At 44.1% G+C, this 15,759-nt stretch overlaps 1 protein-coding gene across 12 annotated transcripts in view; it reads right to left on the bottom strand.

Moving 5' to 3' along the window:
* The window catches only part of ATF7IP (activating transcription factor 7 interacting protein), a 168,919-nt gene that overhangs the window by 87,899 nt on the left and 65,261 nt on the right, over positions 1–15,759 (bottom strand). For all 12 annotated transcript variants that reach the window (XM_034774680.1, XM_034774652.1, XM_034774658.1 and 9 more), the window contains one exon: positions 5,399–6,471. In XM_034774680.1, coding sequence (XP_034630571.1) covers positions 5,399–6,464 — 1,066 coding nt within the window. In that variant the 5' untranslated portion in view covers positions 6,465–6,471. Of the gene's footprint in view, positions 1–5,398; positions 6,472–15,759 lie in introns of those variants that run through there.

The following is a 15,759-nucleotide window of genomic DNA, read 5'->3' as shown; positions in this document are numbered from 1 at the left end:
CTCCGGTGGATCAAAGCAAGTTCGATATAACACGGTTTCACTATAACGGGGTAAGATTTTTTGGCTCCCGAGGACAGCATTGTATCGAGGTAGAGGTGTATAGAAATACATTTTTTCCTGAGGATGTTGGGATACTGGGACCTCAGTCCTTTTATTTATTTATTTTATTCAGTCAAGTATCAGAGGGGTAGCCGTGTTAGTCTGAATCTGTAAAAGTCTGTAAAAAGCAACAGAGGGTCCTGTGGCACCTTTGAGACTAACAGAAGTACTGGGAGCATAAGCTTTCGTGGGTAAGAACCTCACTTCTTCAGATGCAAGTTCTTGCATCTGAAGAAGTGAGGTTCTTACCCACGAAAGCTTATGCTCCCAGTACTTCTGTTAGTCTCAAAGGTGCCACAGGACCCTCTGTTGCTTTTTACAGACTTTTACAGATTCAGACTAACACGGCTACCCCTCTGATACTTGACTGAATAAAATAAATAAATAAAAGGACTGAGGTCCCAGTATCCCAACATCCTCAGGAAAAAATGTATTTCTATACACCTCTACCTCGATACAATGCTGTCCTCGGGAGCCAAAAAATCTTACCCCGTTATAGTGAAACCGTGTTATATCGAACTTGCTTTGATCCACCGGAGTACGCAGCCCCCCCCCACCCCACCCCCGGAGCACTGCTTTACCGCGTTATATCCGAATTCGTGCTATATCAGGTCGTGTTATATCGGAGTAGAGGTGTATTTACATCCAATCATCAGAAGCAGTCTGCAATTTGCAGTTGGAACATGGATCTTTGATTTAAAGGTAATCCACATTAAGTTTAAAAAAGCAATTGAAGATGGTTTCTGAAGGCCTGGAAAGATTACAGAGCACAAAATCATTTTTGTGGTCTAAGTGGAACACCGGCTTGATCCAATTAATCACGAAGAACTAGAACCATACAAGGCAAAGTCCAAAAATATCCAGAGAAACCATAGAACCTTTCCATTATTTAGCCAATATGAGTGATCACAAATAGAAAGGTCATATGTAGAGCACAGAACAGAAAAGAGGCTGAAATGTGGCTGACAGGACATAATTCTGAGGCTATGGCTACAGTAGAGAGCTTATAGTGGCACTGCTGTAAACTCTCTACTGTAGCCACTTTAAGTCTACAGAAAAGCTCTCCCGTTGGCTTAATTAATCCACTCCCAACGGGTGGTGGTAGCTATGTTCATAGCGCTGTCTCAGTGAGACTTATGTTGCTCAGGAAGGTGGCTAATTTATTCACACCCTTGAGCAACGTAAGTTATACCAACATAAGTGGTAGCATAGACATAGCCTGAGAGTCCTCCTTCACTTCCAATCATTTAAAATTGAAGATGCAGAATTCCACTCCAAATCTATGTTTCTGAAGGAGGCCGTTTCACTGTTCATTGCATCAAAATGGTGATAAATTATGATCGTTAAATCACTGGCCTCATGTTCTGCTCCTTTCACTGCTGCAGTTACAGAAAGCCCTGCGGTTCAGAGGTCTCCAGCGCAGCGGGAGGAGGTCAGAGACCCGCCCCCCCACCCTCAAGGTAACATGGGATAGATCATGGGGAGGGGACGGGTGAGTGCGTGGCCCCAGGCTGCGAGCAGGGAGAAGTCACATGAGGGGTCACATGCCTCCCACCTTTAGTGGTGCCCCTGAATCACCCTGGGAGCTAGGTACCAAAAGTTCTTCTTTGTTAATAGATTGCTATCTGAAGGTTAAAAAGAGTTCAACTCTTTGCTGAAACCCTACCCCTTCAAGAAAGGTTGACAAATGGACATTCCTCCCCACCCCCCACCCCTCCAAGTTCCTTTTATACCATGCCTAACAATTGCTGGGTCCTCTCCCTCCCAATCCCTCCCTTCCCCAGCCCTTCTTCTCTTTTTCCTTCTTGTCTTTTTTCCTTTGTTTTTTGTTTTAATATTTCTTTCTTAACCCAACTCTTCTCCTCTCCCCTATTGCCCCTTTTCTCCTGGAGTTGAGATTCCATTCCAACAGTCATGGGAAAACCATACATTGTAAGCCTTTAGTGGCATGAACAGACAAAAGCTTATGAGAGCATGAGGAAAGAATCTTGTATTGGCAAGTTGCTGCCTGAGCCTGAAGTCTTACGTACGTGAACTTGCTTCTGCAATTCTATATATTAGGGACCACAACATGAGCAGGGAATGAAGCTGGATCACTTTTAAGGCTTCACCTCCTGCTTTACCTGTGGACGTAGCAGTATGTTTATAGTGTATATGAGAGGGGATCTGGGGTCCCCAGCTTTTCCCATCCAAAATGATTCCTTCTTTGTCCAGAACTTGGAGTGTAATATCACACTAGTTCAGTGTGATATTCCACTCCCTGGGAGTATCTCCAGGTGATCATGGGCCAAATGACCTCCTCCTCCTCCCCTAGGTCAGTACCCCCTTTCTCCACTCTCACCACAAACTGGACAGTAATGCAGATAAGCCTCCATTACTTTTTAGTCTAGGGTTGGGTGAATTTCCTCCATACTGGAGAGGCAAGGAGGAGGAGGAGGGAACTGCCATTCAAAAACTTTTCCTTTCAAATTCAAAAGGGACTGCAAAGGCTGTTTAAACTACCAGGGAAATGGTTATCTCATCAGAAAGGACACCCTGCTTACCCCTCTTCAGATGTGTCCATTAAATCTTTAAGACCTGACCATTTCACTGAGATTTCTGATGCCTTTTTAAGTTTGCCTTTAAATATGGTGGTTCTTATATAGTTAATAGGAAACCAGTTATATGTGTATGCTTCTATGTGGTATAATTCCATGCATCAGAAGCACAGTGCATGGTAGAGAGACCACGAGTCTGCAAATCAACAAAATAATTAGAATTTATCCATGTAGTCAACACAATCTTAGTATACACTTTTAAAAATTCCTGTTGGAATGTATTAGGCCCAACATCAGTTAAATCCTCCCTCAATGATCAAGACAAGTCAACTCAACTGTACTAAAGAAATAGCTGCATGGAATAAGTGTGATGTAAATCACACCACAAAGCACTATTCAGAGCTTCACGGGAGTGACAATTAATAGCTAACCCATAATGGAGATTTGGGATATGTATGTTGACACTGAAGTTTCCCATTAATTATTTATATAACACCACAGGTGCACATGGCAGCTTATAGACAGATAAAAATGGCAAGTCTCTGCGTTGGGCAGCTCACAGTTTTAAACATCTTGATGCATTGATGCATACTGGTGAAGTGGAAACTTAAGAAAGTTAGCTATTTCTCAAGACTGATGGGCAATAAGAATTAAATCCTCCACTATTTTAAAAGAATACAATTAATGTTTAAATATTATATAACACGTATCCCTTCCTTTTCTGTGAACTCTGCTTTGAACAGCTTTTCCAGAGTTTTCTAGACAGCACAAAACGTGCTAATCGATAAAATAGTGTAGGCCATAAGCATTCTCAAGATACATGAGACCTGAGAAGAATAAGTAAAATAGGAGTATATGCATTCTAGAAGAGGAAAAGGCCAGGATATTAAGAACATGCCAATCCTGTCAGTTGCCTTAACATGTTTAGTGATTTTCTTCTTTCCTTCAAATATCCAACATATTTTTAACACTCTTTATTCTAATTATTTCAGTGTTTCCCAAACTCTGGAAAATTGACCTCCCCTTCAATGCTGCCATATGTTGCATACTGTAAGATTAGTAGGCTGTTAACATCTTCCACATCCCCTTGCATAGTCCTTCATGCCTATGCTTTGTTAAATGTTGTGCTATTTACTACGCTAGGACAATAGTAGTAATGTTATGCTTTTATCAAAAACTTTTTTATTTTTAATCAGATTATCTCCACACAGTTTACTCCTTAACTTACTTAAATTGCTTACATTTTTGGCCCTTAATTCCCTTAAACGTGTGCTCTTTTGTTCTTTGATTTGACGTTAATATAATATTTTTTGTTGCCTTCCATCTCTGATCAGTATGTTTTCCATTTAGACCGCAACTTATGAGACAACCACTTGTCTTCCTACATCTCTGGAACATCTCCTACTGTTTTAGGTACTATAGAAATAGTAAATTATGACTAGCCTGGTAGGATCTCTAGCCTATCATCTTCTAAAAGTAGTATATGGTTCCTTATTCACTGAAGTCATTTCTGGCAATGCCTCATTGATCTCAAATAGAAATAACTTTGGTTCACGGTCTCTCTAAATTATCTTCATTAGCCAGGATTTTCTAGTTCCTGTATTTTTCTGGTTCTCAGTCACTGCATAGTTTCTAGTTTTTGTAACATCCACTTTAACAAGAAAGGCAGAGCTTCAAGCCATATTCCCAAAAACATGGCTGTATTAATCCCATACGTTATGTATATTTTCCTCCAACTAAGATCCATCTTTAATTATGCATCTCTAGAGTAGGTGTTTTTTTTTTTTTTTTTTTTTTTTTTTTTTTTAAACAGCAACAAAACTTTGTCTTAAGCACTGTAACTATAGGTTTAAATCTCCACCCACCACCATTTTTGAGAGAGATCATTCTGGCTTTGGAGTGCTGTTAAATTTTTCAATTACCTGTGCTGGGGTAATCTCAGTTTTTCAGTTTATATCTTTGTCCTCCATTTTGGGTGTGCAAGTAGAGGAGCAGCAGGAGAACGGTGCATATATTTAAAAAAAAATATTTCTGCTGTATTTCAATATTTGTATAATAAATTAAGCATGACAAAATAAACCTGAGGCAAACAAACTGTCCCTGGAGAATCCCTAACTGGGATACAGCTGGTGGAGGTGACCGTGTCAGCTCCACCGCCTCCTTCACCGGAACGCCTCCCCATTGTAATGTGAGGGAAGGGGTATATCGTGGATATTTCAAGAAAGGGGAGCACTGAAGTCAGGCCTTACATCAGCAGTATTCGTTAAAGCCTGACCCTTGCACTTTTAATTTCTGCCAGGACCAGGCAAGGCTCCCTGACATTCCACCCAAACCTTTCCACTGTACCTAAGCGGAGCTTGAACCTAGTCAAGAAACTTATTAATATTTTCAACTTCTTTTTTCGATGGCTGATCATTTAATTGCTCTACTTAAATCAGCTATTCATATTTTAAGAAGAATCTCAAAATTGGTAAAGTTAATCATTTTTCTTCTGCAGAGCTCATTACTTTATTAACAATGGCCTTACCCCATGAATTATCACAACAAAAATTGTTCTGACTTTGATGCTCTCTTAAACGACTTAATTCAAATAAGTTCTTACAAATATGGAATAAACTGAAGAATCTCCCAAAATATACAACTGAAAGCTGAAATTCTGTCCATGTCACTAATCAGTATACCGAGACATGAATCTAATTTATCAAATAAGTGAATGAAAATCTCATATTTGGGCCACAACTACAATAAAAACAGTGTCTAACCTGGAAGACTTGTCTTGTTTGGTAGTACCACTTCAGCATCCTCCTCTTTCTCACCACACGGCTCCTCTTCATCAGAGAGTACTAAGAAAGCTTCTTTGGGCAAACTTTCACTGATTTCGTGTTTGGATGGTGAACCCAAAGAGTTCTCCATTTTATCTTCCAAATCTGGACTTGTGTCATCCACTGGAAGCAGGGAAGTTTTAGAAAAACAACATAGTTCATCTTCAGCTGGGGCCAGCTTTTCCAAAATTGGAATTATTTCATCCGTCTCCATAGAGTCTGTGTTTTCTAAGATGTTCTCGCTTGGTTCTTCTAGTGACTTTTCAATGGTGGTTTCTGGAAGTTCTGCAGATTGGTCTCCTTCATCCTTTGGTTCCTGGTCGGTTTCCATACTGCTAGATATAGCTTCTTCTCCAACAGTATCTTCATCAACAACCTCTTCTTCAGCACATTTTTCTTCTTCAACAGGTAGATCAGAACTAACAGCTAATGCATTTGTTTCTGCTTTCTCTTCTGAAGAGTCATTAATGTCACAGCTTACTTTGCTTTCACCTTCAGATGGGCTCTCTGTCTCTCTTTGGTCCAAACTATCTTTTATTCCGTGTTCTTCGTGAAGGTCATCATCTTTTTTGTTATCAAGTACCTGATTTCCACCCTCAGAGACTGAAGCAATAATAGAGTCCTCCTGCTCTTGTTCAGAAATAATGTTCTCTGGAGACAATGTTTCAGGTTTGCAATCTAAGTCACCATCTTTGTTCTCTGCCCTGACATCAGGACTTTTGACATGAGAGATTTCCTCACTTTCAGTTCTCCCTTCTTCAGGGTCAAGACATATATCCACTAAACCATTAACCTCCTTTTTGTCCTCCATGCAATCTGTGTTGCTTAAAGGGGAATTTAGATCAGAATCTCCATTTTCATGTTTGCCATTTAACAGTTTAACGTCAGTTGTCTTCAATAGCTCCTCTTTGACCTTATAGACAGCCTCAAGTTGTTGCCGATCGCTTACTCTCATTGTTTTTCGGGCCTTAAAGACTTTTTTCTGAGGCTCTTCTGTGGTATCCATCTTGACCCTTAAAATATAAAAGTATAACAAGGAATTAAAATAAAATATTGTTTAGTGAAACTGCTAAATAGCCCCTCCCAGTACATGTGTGTTATACAGTATTGTAAGTACTTAATGCAGGTACTCCAAGAAAGTATGAGTGTTAAAAGTTGCATTTAGTATATTTTAAAGCAAATCGATTTCATCACATTCATGAAAGCAACACAGAATTATATAACTTTAATGTCATTTCTCATTCATATTTTCCTCCACACCCAGCCCTCTGAAATGCAACAATTATAGATAATTTTATGTACTAAAGGTCTACTGATTCCATTCACAAGATTCACAATGTCCAATATTATTACACTTGATCAACTTATTGACATTTAAAAGTGAAAAAGAGACAACTCTTAAATTAGTTTGTGCTAACCTAAGATCCAACCAAAAAACTCACGTGAGAGATGCAAACAGTTCCTTGGTTGGAAACGAAACCTTCTTATTTCAAAGATACTAGAAATCTAAATATTTTACTCTTACTTTGTTTCATACAAAACATTTATTCAGTTTTACAGAGTTTCAGAAACAAAACAAGAACCTGATTCTCTCTCCTCCCCCTCAAAGAAGCAATACTAACCTGTTCTGAAACTGTTGTTCTTTAAAATGTATTGCACATGTTCATTCCGCTCTTGGTGTCAGAGTGCCCTGTGCACAGCTGTGGGAAACATTTTCCTTCAGTGGCACCCACTGGGCGAAGCTCTGCTGCTACATGCTATTGCATATGGGTATAAAGGGCAGAACCACCCTAGTCCTTCTCCTTTCTTCTCTTCCTTCAATAAAGAGAGGTAGAAGACCAGGTTGTGGAATGGACATGTGCAACACATCTCGAACAGTTACGGAACAGGTTAGTAACTATTTTTTCTTTGAGTGATTGCGCATGTGCATTCCACTCTTGGTGATTCACAAGCTGTAAGACAGGAAGTGGGATCGGAGTATATTTCAATAAAGATTGGAGTACAACTCTCCTCACTCGAGCATCATCTCTGGAATCCTGAACCCCAGCATAGCAGAAGGCAAATGTGTATTTTTGTGCCAGAAAGGCTACTGAGGCTGACTGTGTTCTTGTCGAATGAGCTGTGACCTTATACATGCAACGACATTAGCCAAGTCATAGCATGCTAATATGAAATATGCAATCCAGAAAAAAATTCTCTGGGTGAAGACTGATGGATCTCTTACTCTGTTTGCCACTGCTACGAACAGCTGGGAGGATATGAAAGTGTCTGGTTCTGAACAGGTAAAACACCAAGATTTTTCAACATCCAAGGTATGTAAGCACTCTTCCTCCCTGGTTGTACAATGGTTTTGAGTAGAATACAGGCAAATAAATTGGCTGTTTGATGAGGAAAGAGGAAACTACCTTTGGGATAAACTTCGAATGAGGAGGTAGGTAAACTTTCTTCTTAAAGAAGATTGTATATGGAGGACCCTACATTACTGCCCTTAGCTCCCCTACTTTTTTGGCCGAGGTAATGACTACCAAAAACGACACCTTCATTGACAGATGCGGCAGCAAACAGTTAGCCAATGGCTCAAACGGGGGACCCTTAAGTCTTGATGATACTAAGTTTAGATCCAACGGGGGAACCGGGTCTTGTACTTGAGGGTATAATTTGACTAAGCCCTTTAAAGGTCTTATGGACATGTCACTAGAGAAAAATAGAGTGATTGTCCACTTTAGGATGGAACACTGGAATAGCAGCCACGTGTACTTTGATGGAACTAACCACCAAACCTTGGGGTCTCAGGAATAAGTAGTAGTCCAGAATATGTTGAAGTGAAGCACTGTTCAGTGATACCCCATTCTGGTGAAACAAAGTAGAGAAATGACTCCATTTAGCAACATAAATTGCTCTTGTAGAATGTGGACCTCTTGAACGTCTTTCGAGCAAGCCTGCTCTTTAGTGTCTGGCCATGGAGGATCTATGCAGTTAAGTGAAGTGATTGTACGCTTGGGTGGAGTAGGCAACCGTGATCCTGGAGATTAGGTCTGAGTCTAGTGGCAGTGAAATTTGAGATTTCACTGACAGCACCACGAGAGTGGAGAACCAGTGCTGATGGGCCCATGCTGGGGCTATAGGTATGACTCTGGCCTGATCCTGTCTTATATTTGGCAATATCCTGTGAATGAGTGGGACTGGTCAAAAAGTGTAGAGGAGCCTGCCTGACCATATCATTAAAAAGGCATCTTATGGAACCTGGGCTGTGATACCTAAGGGAACAGAACTGCTGAAACTTTCTGTTGGCTTTTGGTGCAAATAGGTCCACTTGGGGAATCCCCCAGAGCCAGAAGATGTATCTGGCCACATCTGGGCAAAGAGACCAGTCATGGTGACTCATACATTTATCTGCTCAGGTTGTCTGCCAAGTCATTCTGTACATCTAGCAGCTAAGATGCTTCTGGATCTACTAAGATGGCAATTCAGAGCTCCCAGAGTAAAGTCATTTCTTGATAGAGTGGAAAAACCTAGCTCCCTCCTGCTTGTTGAGGTTGTTTGTGAGGACTAAAAGGCTGCTTCCCTGATCTGCAATAGAAATACCTGGCACATCAGTCTGACAACTTTCAGCTCTCTGACATTGCTGTGTAAAGGACCATAGACCCTGCATTTGTAGAGAACCCATGTGGACTCTGTCACTAGCACGAGAATCGGTTGTAGGGGTAGGCAAAGAGAACATCTACACATACATTGGCTGGATCTGTTCACCAATCTAGGGAAGTGAGGGCATGGGTGGACACACTGATGGCGGCTTGGTAAGTAGACTGATATCTGCCAGCCCCACAGAGTTCTGAGTTGCTTTCTGGCATATTGAACCATATAAGTGCAAGAAGCTTATGACCCAGAAGCCTCAAACAGTTTCCTGCTGTTGTGACTGGGCAAGCCTTCAAGCAGTTACTAACCTTCCTAAACTGTTGCTCTTCAAGGTGTGTTGTTCACATCCATTCCATGTTAGGTTAGATGCGTGCGTGCTGCATGCACCATGGCCGGAGATTTTTCCCTCAGTGGTACTCATTGAGCCGGCTCTAGCACCCTCTGTGCCGTGCGCTCATGCACCAGTATAAGAGGCGTTGCTAGCCACACACCCTCTCAGTTCCTTACTGCCGGTCAACTGTGACAGGGATAGGAGGGCATGTTGGGGAATGGACATGAGCAACACGTCTCGAAGAACAGTTACGGAAGGTTAGTAACTGTTTTTTCTTCTTCGGGTGCTTGCTCAGGTCCATTCCACGTTAAGTGACTTACAAGTAGTACCTTAGGAGCTGGGCTCTGAGTTCACAGACATGCTGACTGCAATACTGCTCTTCTGAACCTGGTATCATCTTGAGCCCGTTGGGTGATGGTGTAGTGGGATGCAAAGGTATGCACCAAAGACCAAAGTTGATGCCCTACAGATGTCTTGGATTGGGACTTGTGCAAGGAAAGCCTCTGAAGTAGCACGAGCTCTCGTGGAGTCAGTGGTTAGAATAGCCAGAGGTGTGACATTCGCCTACTCATAGTAATCCTGAATACAGGAGACTATCCAAGATGAAATTCTCTGGGCTGATACTGGAAGCCCTTTCCATCCTTTCCGCTACAGCTACAAAGAGCTGCGCTGATTTGCGAAAGGGTTTAGTACTCTCAATATAGAAGGCAAGGGCACGCCTAACCTCCAGTGAGTGCAGTCATCACTACTCAGACTTCTTGTGAGGCTTCAGGAAGCAGATAGCAAGAAAATAGTCTGGTTGCTACACAATTGTGAAACCAGTTTTTGCAGGAAAGTTGGGTGGGGGCGCAGTTGGACCTTGTCCTTGAAGAACACTGTGTATGTTGGTTCTGGTGTTAAGGCCCTGATTTCAGACACCCTTCTAGCTGAGATGATTGCTACCAGGAAGGTGACTTTCCAGGAGAGAAGTAGGGGGCACAACACTAGCGGTTCGAAGGGAGGGCCCGTGAGCCTTGACAGAACCAGGTCTAAGTCCCATGGAGGGATAGGTCTGTGGATCTGAGGACAGAGTCTCTCCAGGCCTTTGAAAAGCTGGACCGTCATCTCGCGAGAGAACCATACAGACTTGCTGTTCACTGGCAGGTGGAAGGCTGAGATTGCATCCAAGTGCACTTGGATAGATGCATGGGCCAGATCTTGCTGCTTCAGATGGAGCAACCATCTAAACTACTACTGAACTAATAGCAACTATTTTTCTATGGAGCAAAATAGCCTGAAGGGAAGACTGGGTCAGAGAAAGGCCTTGATGCGACACCCCCATCGAGAAGCGCTTCCATTTGGCCAGGTAGGTACTCCTAGTGGATGGCTTCCTGCTACCTAGCAAGACCTGTTTAACTTGCTCCGAACAGACCTGCTCCTCTGGTTTGAGCCATGTAACATCCACACAGTTAGGTTAAGGGAGACAAGGTTCAGGTGATGCAATCAGCCATGGTCTTGCAAGATCTGCTGCAGCCAGAATGTCAATAAGGCTGTTGGATGATTCCTTAAGATCCTCAATCTCTAGTCCCAGGTGAGTTGCTACCTGCTGCAAAACGTCCTGATGGACCCTGAAATCGTCCTACAGAAGGGAGGTACTTTGTCCCAAGACAGCCTCATCTGGGGAGGAAGTGGCTTGCACTGGAGAAGGGGCTCCATCCTCTTCCTCAGCCTCAACAATATCCATGGAAGCCACATCCTGAACATCGGTACCGGGGTTGGTGTCCAGTCCCGAGCGGGAAGGGTCAGTAGCCTGCATCTCGGAAACCACCAAGTATGATCAATCGGACGGAGGACATGGTACTGGTGGAAAACCCATGGGGTTCCAGTATAGCCACTGCATAGGCCGTTGGCCTGGTGCCGGCAGGGGACCCGCACCAAAGTCCAGCAGTTCATAGGTTGGGTACTGCTGGTGGTCCTTAGGCTGAATGTATAGTTCCCCTTTGGACTCATATTAAGAGTCCTCCCTCAGCAACCAGGGTGGAGCGGTATCACTCTCTCCATTCGGTGCCAGGAGGCCGGGGACCAGCAACGGACCAGAGATGGCCACAACAATGGTATCATGGTCTGCTTGCCCCTAGAAGGCCCTGCGAAGCAGCTCTTAGCACCATGCTCCTTCCTGCTCATAGACACTGGAGCCAGCAACTGTCCCATCAGAGTTGGGGGGACCAGGAGCGAAAGTAAGTCCCTGGCCACTACAAAGGCCTCCAGGGTCAATGGAACCATCATACCACTGATGCCGTGGTGGCTTCTGAGCGTTGGCAGCAGATCCCACACCGAGCTCTGGACAGAATTGATGGTGACATAAGATTGAGAGTGGAGGAGTGGCTTGACATGGGTTGTGAACCGCTGCCTTCACTATGCTTGTCCTTCTTCTGCACCAGCGAGCGCCTGCTGTCAGTGTGCTGCTTTTTGTGCTTCTTCCTCGGCACTGGGAATTATGAACAATACCAGTAGTTAAACTAACAAATTATGAAACAACCCCCTCCCCCCCCCAAAAAAATACTGAGAAGAAGCAAAACCTGGACCCTGAAGCAAGAGAGGTTGTTCCAGCAACTGTCACAGGCAATTACAAGGAACTGAGACGGTGCATGGCCGGCAACGCCTCTTATACTGGCGCATGAGCATGCGGCACCAGAGGGCACTAGAGCCGGCCCAACGGATACACTAAGGGAAAAATCTCAGGCAACGATGCAAATGGCACACTCGCCCCTAACCTAATGTAGAATGGACATGAGCAAGCACTCAAAGTAGAATTGATCAAAATGCCTAGAATCTGGACTGCAGAAGAAAGGACCTGGATTGAGACAGATCCTGTACAGCCCCTATGAACTCTATCTTCTGGACCGGAGAGAGGAGTTTTTCTGTGCTGATTAACAGTCCTAGAGCACTGAACTTTGACTAGATCAGGGTAACACTGCTCTGCATTTGCAGTTTGGACTGGCCTTGGACAAGCCAGTTGTCTAGGCAGGGGTAAACCAGCACGCCCCATCTTAAGAGGAATACAGCTACTATTGCCATAACCTTTGTAAAGACCCTGGGAACTCCTGACAGGCTGAAAGGCAGCACAGTGAGCTGGTAATGATTTTGATTTACCAGAAATTGGAGATACTTCCTGTGAGCTTGACTGATTGCCACATGGAAGTATGCAGCTTTTAACTTGAGGGCGGGGGAAGGGATAATTGAAGCTTGCAAAAACTTAATCCTTTTTAAGGATTTGTTGAGATGATGCAGGTCTAAAATTGGTCTGAGACCTCCTTTCACTTTTGGTATTAGGAAACATTGGGAATAAATCCCCTTCCCTCCGAGGTCACATGGAACCTCCTCTATGAGTCTCAATTGAAAGAGTGATTGAACTTCCTGAATAAGGAGTTTGAGAGGTCCCTGATGACAGGGAGGGAGGGAGGGGTATAAGTAAACTGGAGAGCACATCCCACTTCCACAGTGCTCAAGACCCACTGGTTTTAACTAATCTGGGACCAAGGACAGCAGAAGTGGGACAAATGATGAGGGGTTTGCGTCTGGAGGCATGGAGACTGATATGTCAACCTCAACTGTCACATCAAAGCACCTGATTTGCAGTTCCCAGGTGTTCTGAGGAGGCTGGAGTTAGAGCTGAAGCAGCAGGAGGGGGAGGCCTATGCCTATAACCCCAGACCTCTTTTTTGATAGGTGCTGCTGACGAGGAGGAGCGAAATACTGGTGTCTGCGCTGTGGCCAATAGTGCTTCTTGATTGGGGCAGGTGTGTACAGACATAAGGACTTCTGAGTGGCTCTAGAGTTCTTAAGTCCATGGAACTCACTGTTTGTCTGGTCCAAGAATAAAGAAGGATGCTCAAATGGCAAATCCTGAATAGTACTCTGGGCTTCATGGGAAAGACCAGAATACCGGAGCCAAGATGATCTCTGCATGACCACTGTGGGTGCCATGGTTCTAGCTGCCAAGTCTATGGTGTCCAGCCCCACCCACAGTGACATTCTTGTAACTGGTCTTCCTCATTGATCATGCACGAGAAGTCCTGCCTAGTATTCTCCGGAAGCAGCTTCTTTAATTTTTTCCATGGAGCCCCACAAATTAAAATTGTATCGTCCCAATAGAGCCTCCTGGTTAGCAATATGCCGTTTCAAAACCCCTACAGAATAAATCTTTCTACCAAATATGTCTAGCCTCTTCATATCTTTTGATTTGGGGATGGCAGGCTGGTGCCTCCGTCATTCTCTTTCATTAGCTGCTGTGACAACTAATAAGCCCAGAGGTGAAAAAGTTTAAAAGGTACTTCAACCCTTGGGAAAGTACACAATACCTTCTTTCTGCCCTTTTAGAGGTAGGAGGCAAAGAGGATGGAGTCTGCCATAAATAAAGCCTTTATTGGCTCTAGTATCACCTCATTAAATTGGCAGAGCTACACCGGAGGGGCCCACTGATGATAGCATGTAAACAAGGAGATGTGAGAATTCGCTGACCTCTTTGGTCTGTACACCTAAGTCTGCATCCACTCTCAAGTTTTAACTCTTGATAAAAACTTTGAAATCATCAGGAGGAGGTGAAGTTGTGCTGGACAAAATGGCCTTGTCTGAAGAGGACGAAGAGGAAGCCAAGACAGGAGGAGGCAGAATCTCTTCTACCAGCTGTTGCTCCATGTCTGGAACCTCATCTTGATTCTCTCTACCACGCCCGGTGCTGGACTCTGGGGACTGGGCCACTCAGTGTGCAGATTCAGCCCTTCTAGATGAGGGCACTGAGTATGAATGCTGTGGGAAAGATCTGAAGCTGGGGGAAACCCCCAGAGGTTCCGAAACGGCCACTGATACGGATCTGGGCCACAACTGTCCCAGCCATATTCCCATGGCAGGTCCCATTGAAGGGTCACGGTAGTAGGTGGGAAGAGAATTTGTGCAGACTGGCAGGTCCTACTTTGGGGCTGCAATATTAAGATCCCACCTCCAAGTCTGACAATGAGTTCTCTTTTCCTAGACCATAGCGGGCTAGATCCAGTTGGTGTGGGGAACCAGTGCCAAGAGACTGGTGACTGAGGGAGCGATGCCTCATAGCAGGCTTCCCTTTGGATAGTTCTGAGGCACCACTTGTTCAGGAAGCAGGCAATTACAGCACCAGAGGCTGAACTGCTGGCAGAAGTGGCAGCAGTGTCGAAGGACCAGACTCCTGGAAGGAAGGAGACACCAGCACCAAGAGGCAGAGCAGGTTTCTTGCTCCAAGGTGGCTGGCACAAAGACAGTATCTTGTTGTGGTGCTGAAAAAGCCAACAGTGCCCCTTGTGGAGCCAGAGTGGACTGTTACAACTTAAGCATTGGAGGAATGTTTAGGTTTCAGGTGCACTCTACTTGACTCCTTCCTAACCATGTCCCAGACTTAGGCTATGTCTACTCTACGGACCTTTTAGCAGCATAGCTGTACCGCTACAGCTATGCCATTGTAGCCACTATTTGCCGGCAAGAGAGAGCTCTCCTGCCAGCATAATTAAACCACCCCAACAAGCGGCATTAGCTATGTCCACGAAGCACTGCCCACACCAGCACTTTTGTCAGTGAGTTTTTTTCACGACCCTGACAGAGGTAGTGTAGACAAAGCCTTAGAGAGTGGAGACCTTCCCTTGGCTGGTGCCTCTCTAGAAGCTTTGTATTTCTTCCTTGATAAGGGTGAGGAAGAACGGTGCTGAGATTCTGCTAAAGCTGGAGGAGCGCTTCTCACTGACACTGCAGCACTCAGTACTGTGTCAGACGGGTTAACTGACAGTAGCCTAAGCACCGCCTCCATCAGCAGGAATTTCAGCCTAGCTTCCCTATCCTCCTTTGTCCTAGGCTTGAACTCTCCAAAAATCTGGCACCAGTCCTTCATGTGTGCTTCCCCCAAGCACTTCAAATAGCTATTGTGTGGGTCACTCTGTAGCAGAGGCCTGGAACAAGAAGCATGTGGCTTGAAACCTGGTGACTGGGGCATACCTGGGTACTAAAAAAAAATAAAAAAAATAAATAAAAAGGGGGGGACGACACAACAAATCCAAAAAACTTTATATAAATAAACAAACAAATAAATCAAAACATTACTATCCTAACGCAATGAACACTGTGGGAGGAGCTAAAAAAAGAAATGAAAGGGTTAGGGGTGGCTCTGCTCTTTATACTTGCACACAGTAGCGAGCAGTAGCAGGGGAAGCTCGAGCTACCAAACAGGTAGCGCTGAGGGAATAAGTTTCCAACTGCAGTGCACTAGCCATACTGACACCAAGAGTGGAATGCACATGTGCAATGACTTGAACAACAAACCCAAACTCCTAAA

Source organism: Trachemys scripta, chromosome 1, assembly GCF_013100865.1.
Source record: "Trachemys scripta elegans isolate TJP31775 chromosome 1, CAS_Tse_1.0, whole genome shotgun sequence".
Taxonomy (NCBI): domain Eukaryota; kingdom Metazoa; phylum Chordata; order Testudines; family Emydidae; genus Trachemys; species Trachemys scripta.
The sequence above is the reverse complement of the archived record's forward strand: the minus strand, read 5'-3'. Positions and strand labels throughout refer to the sequence as shown.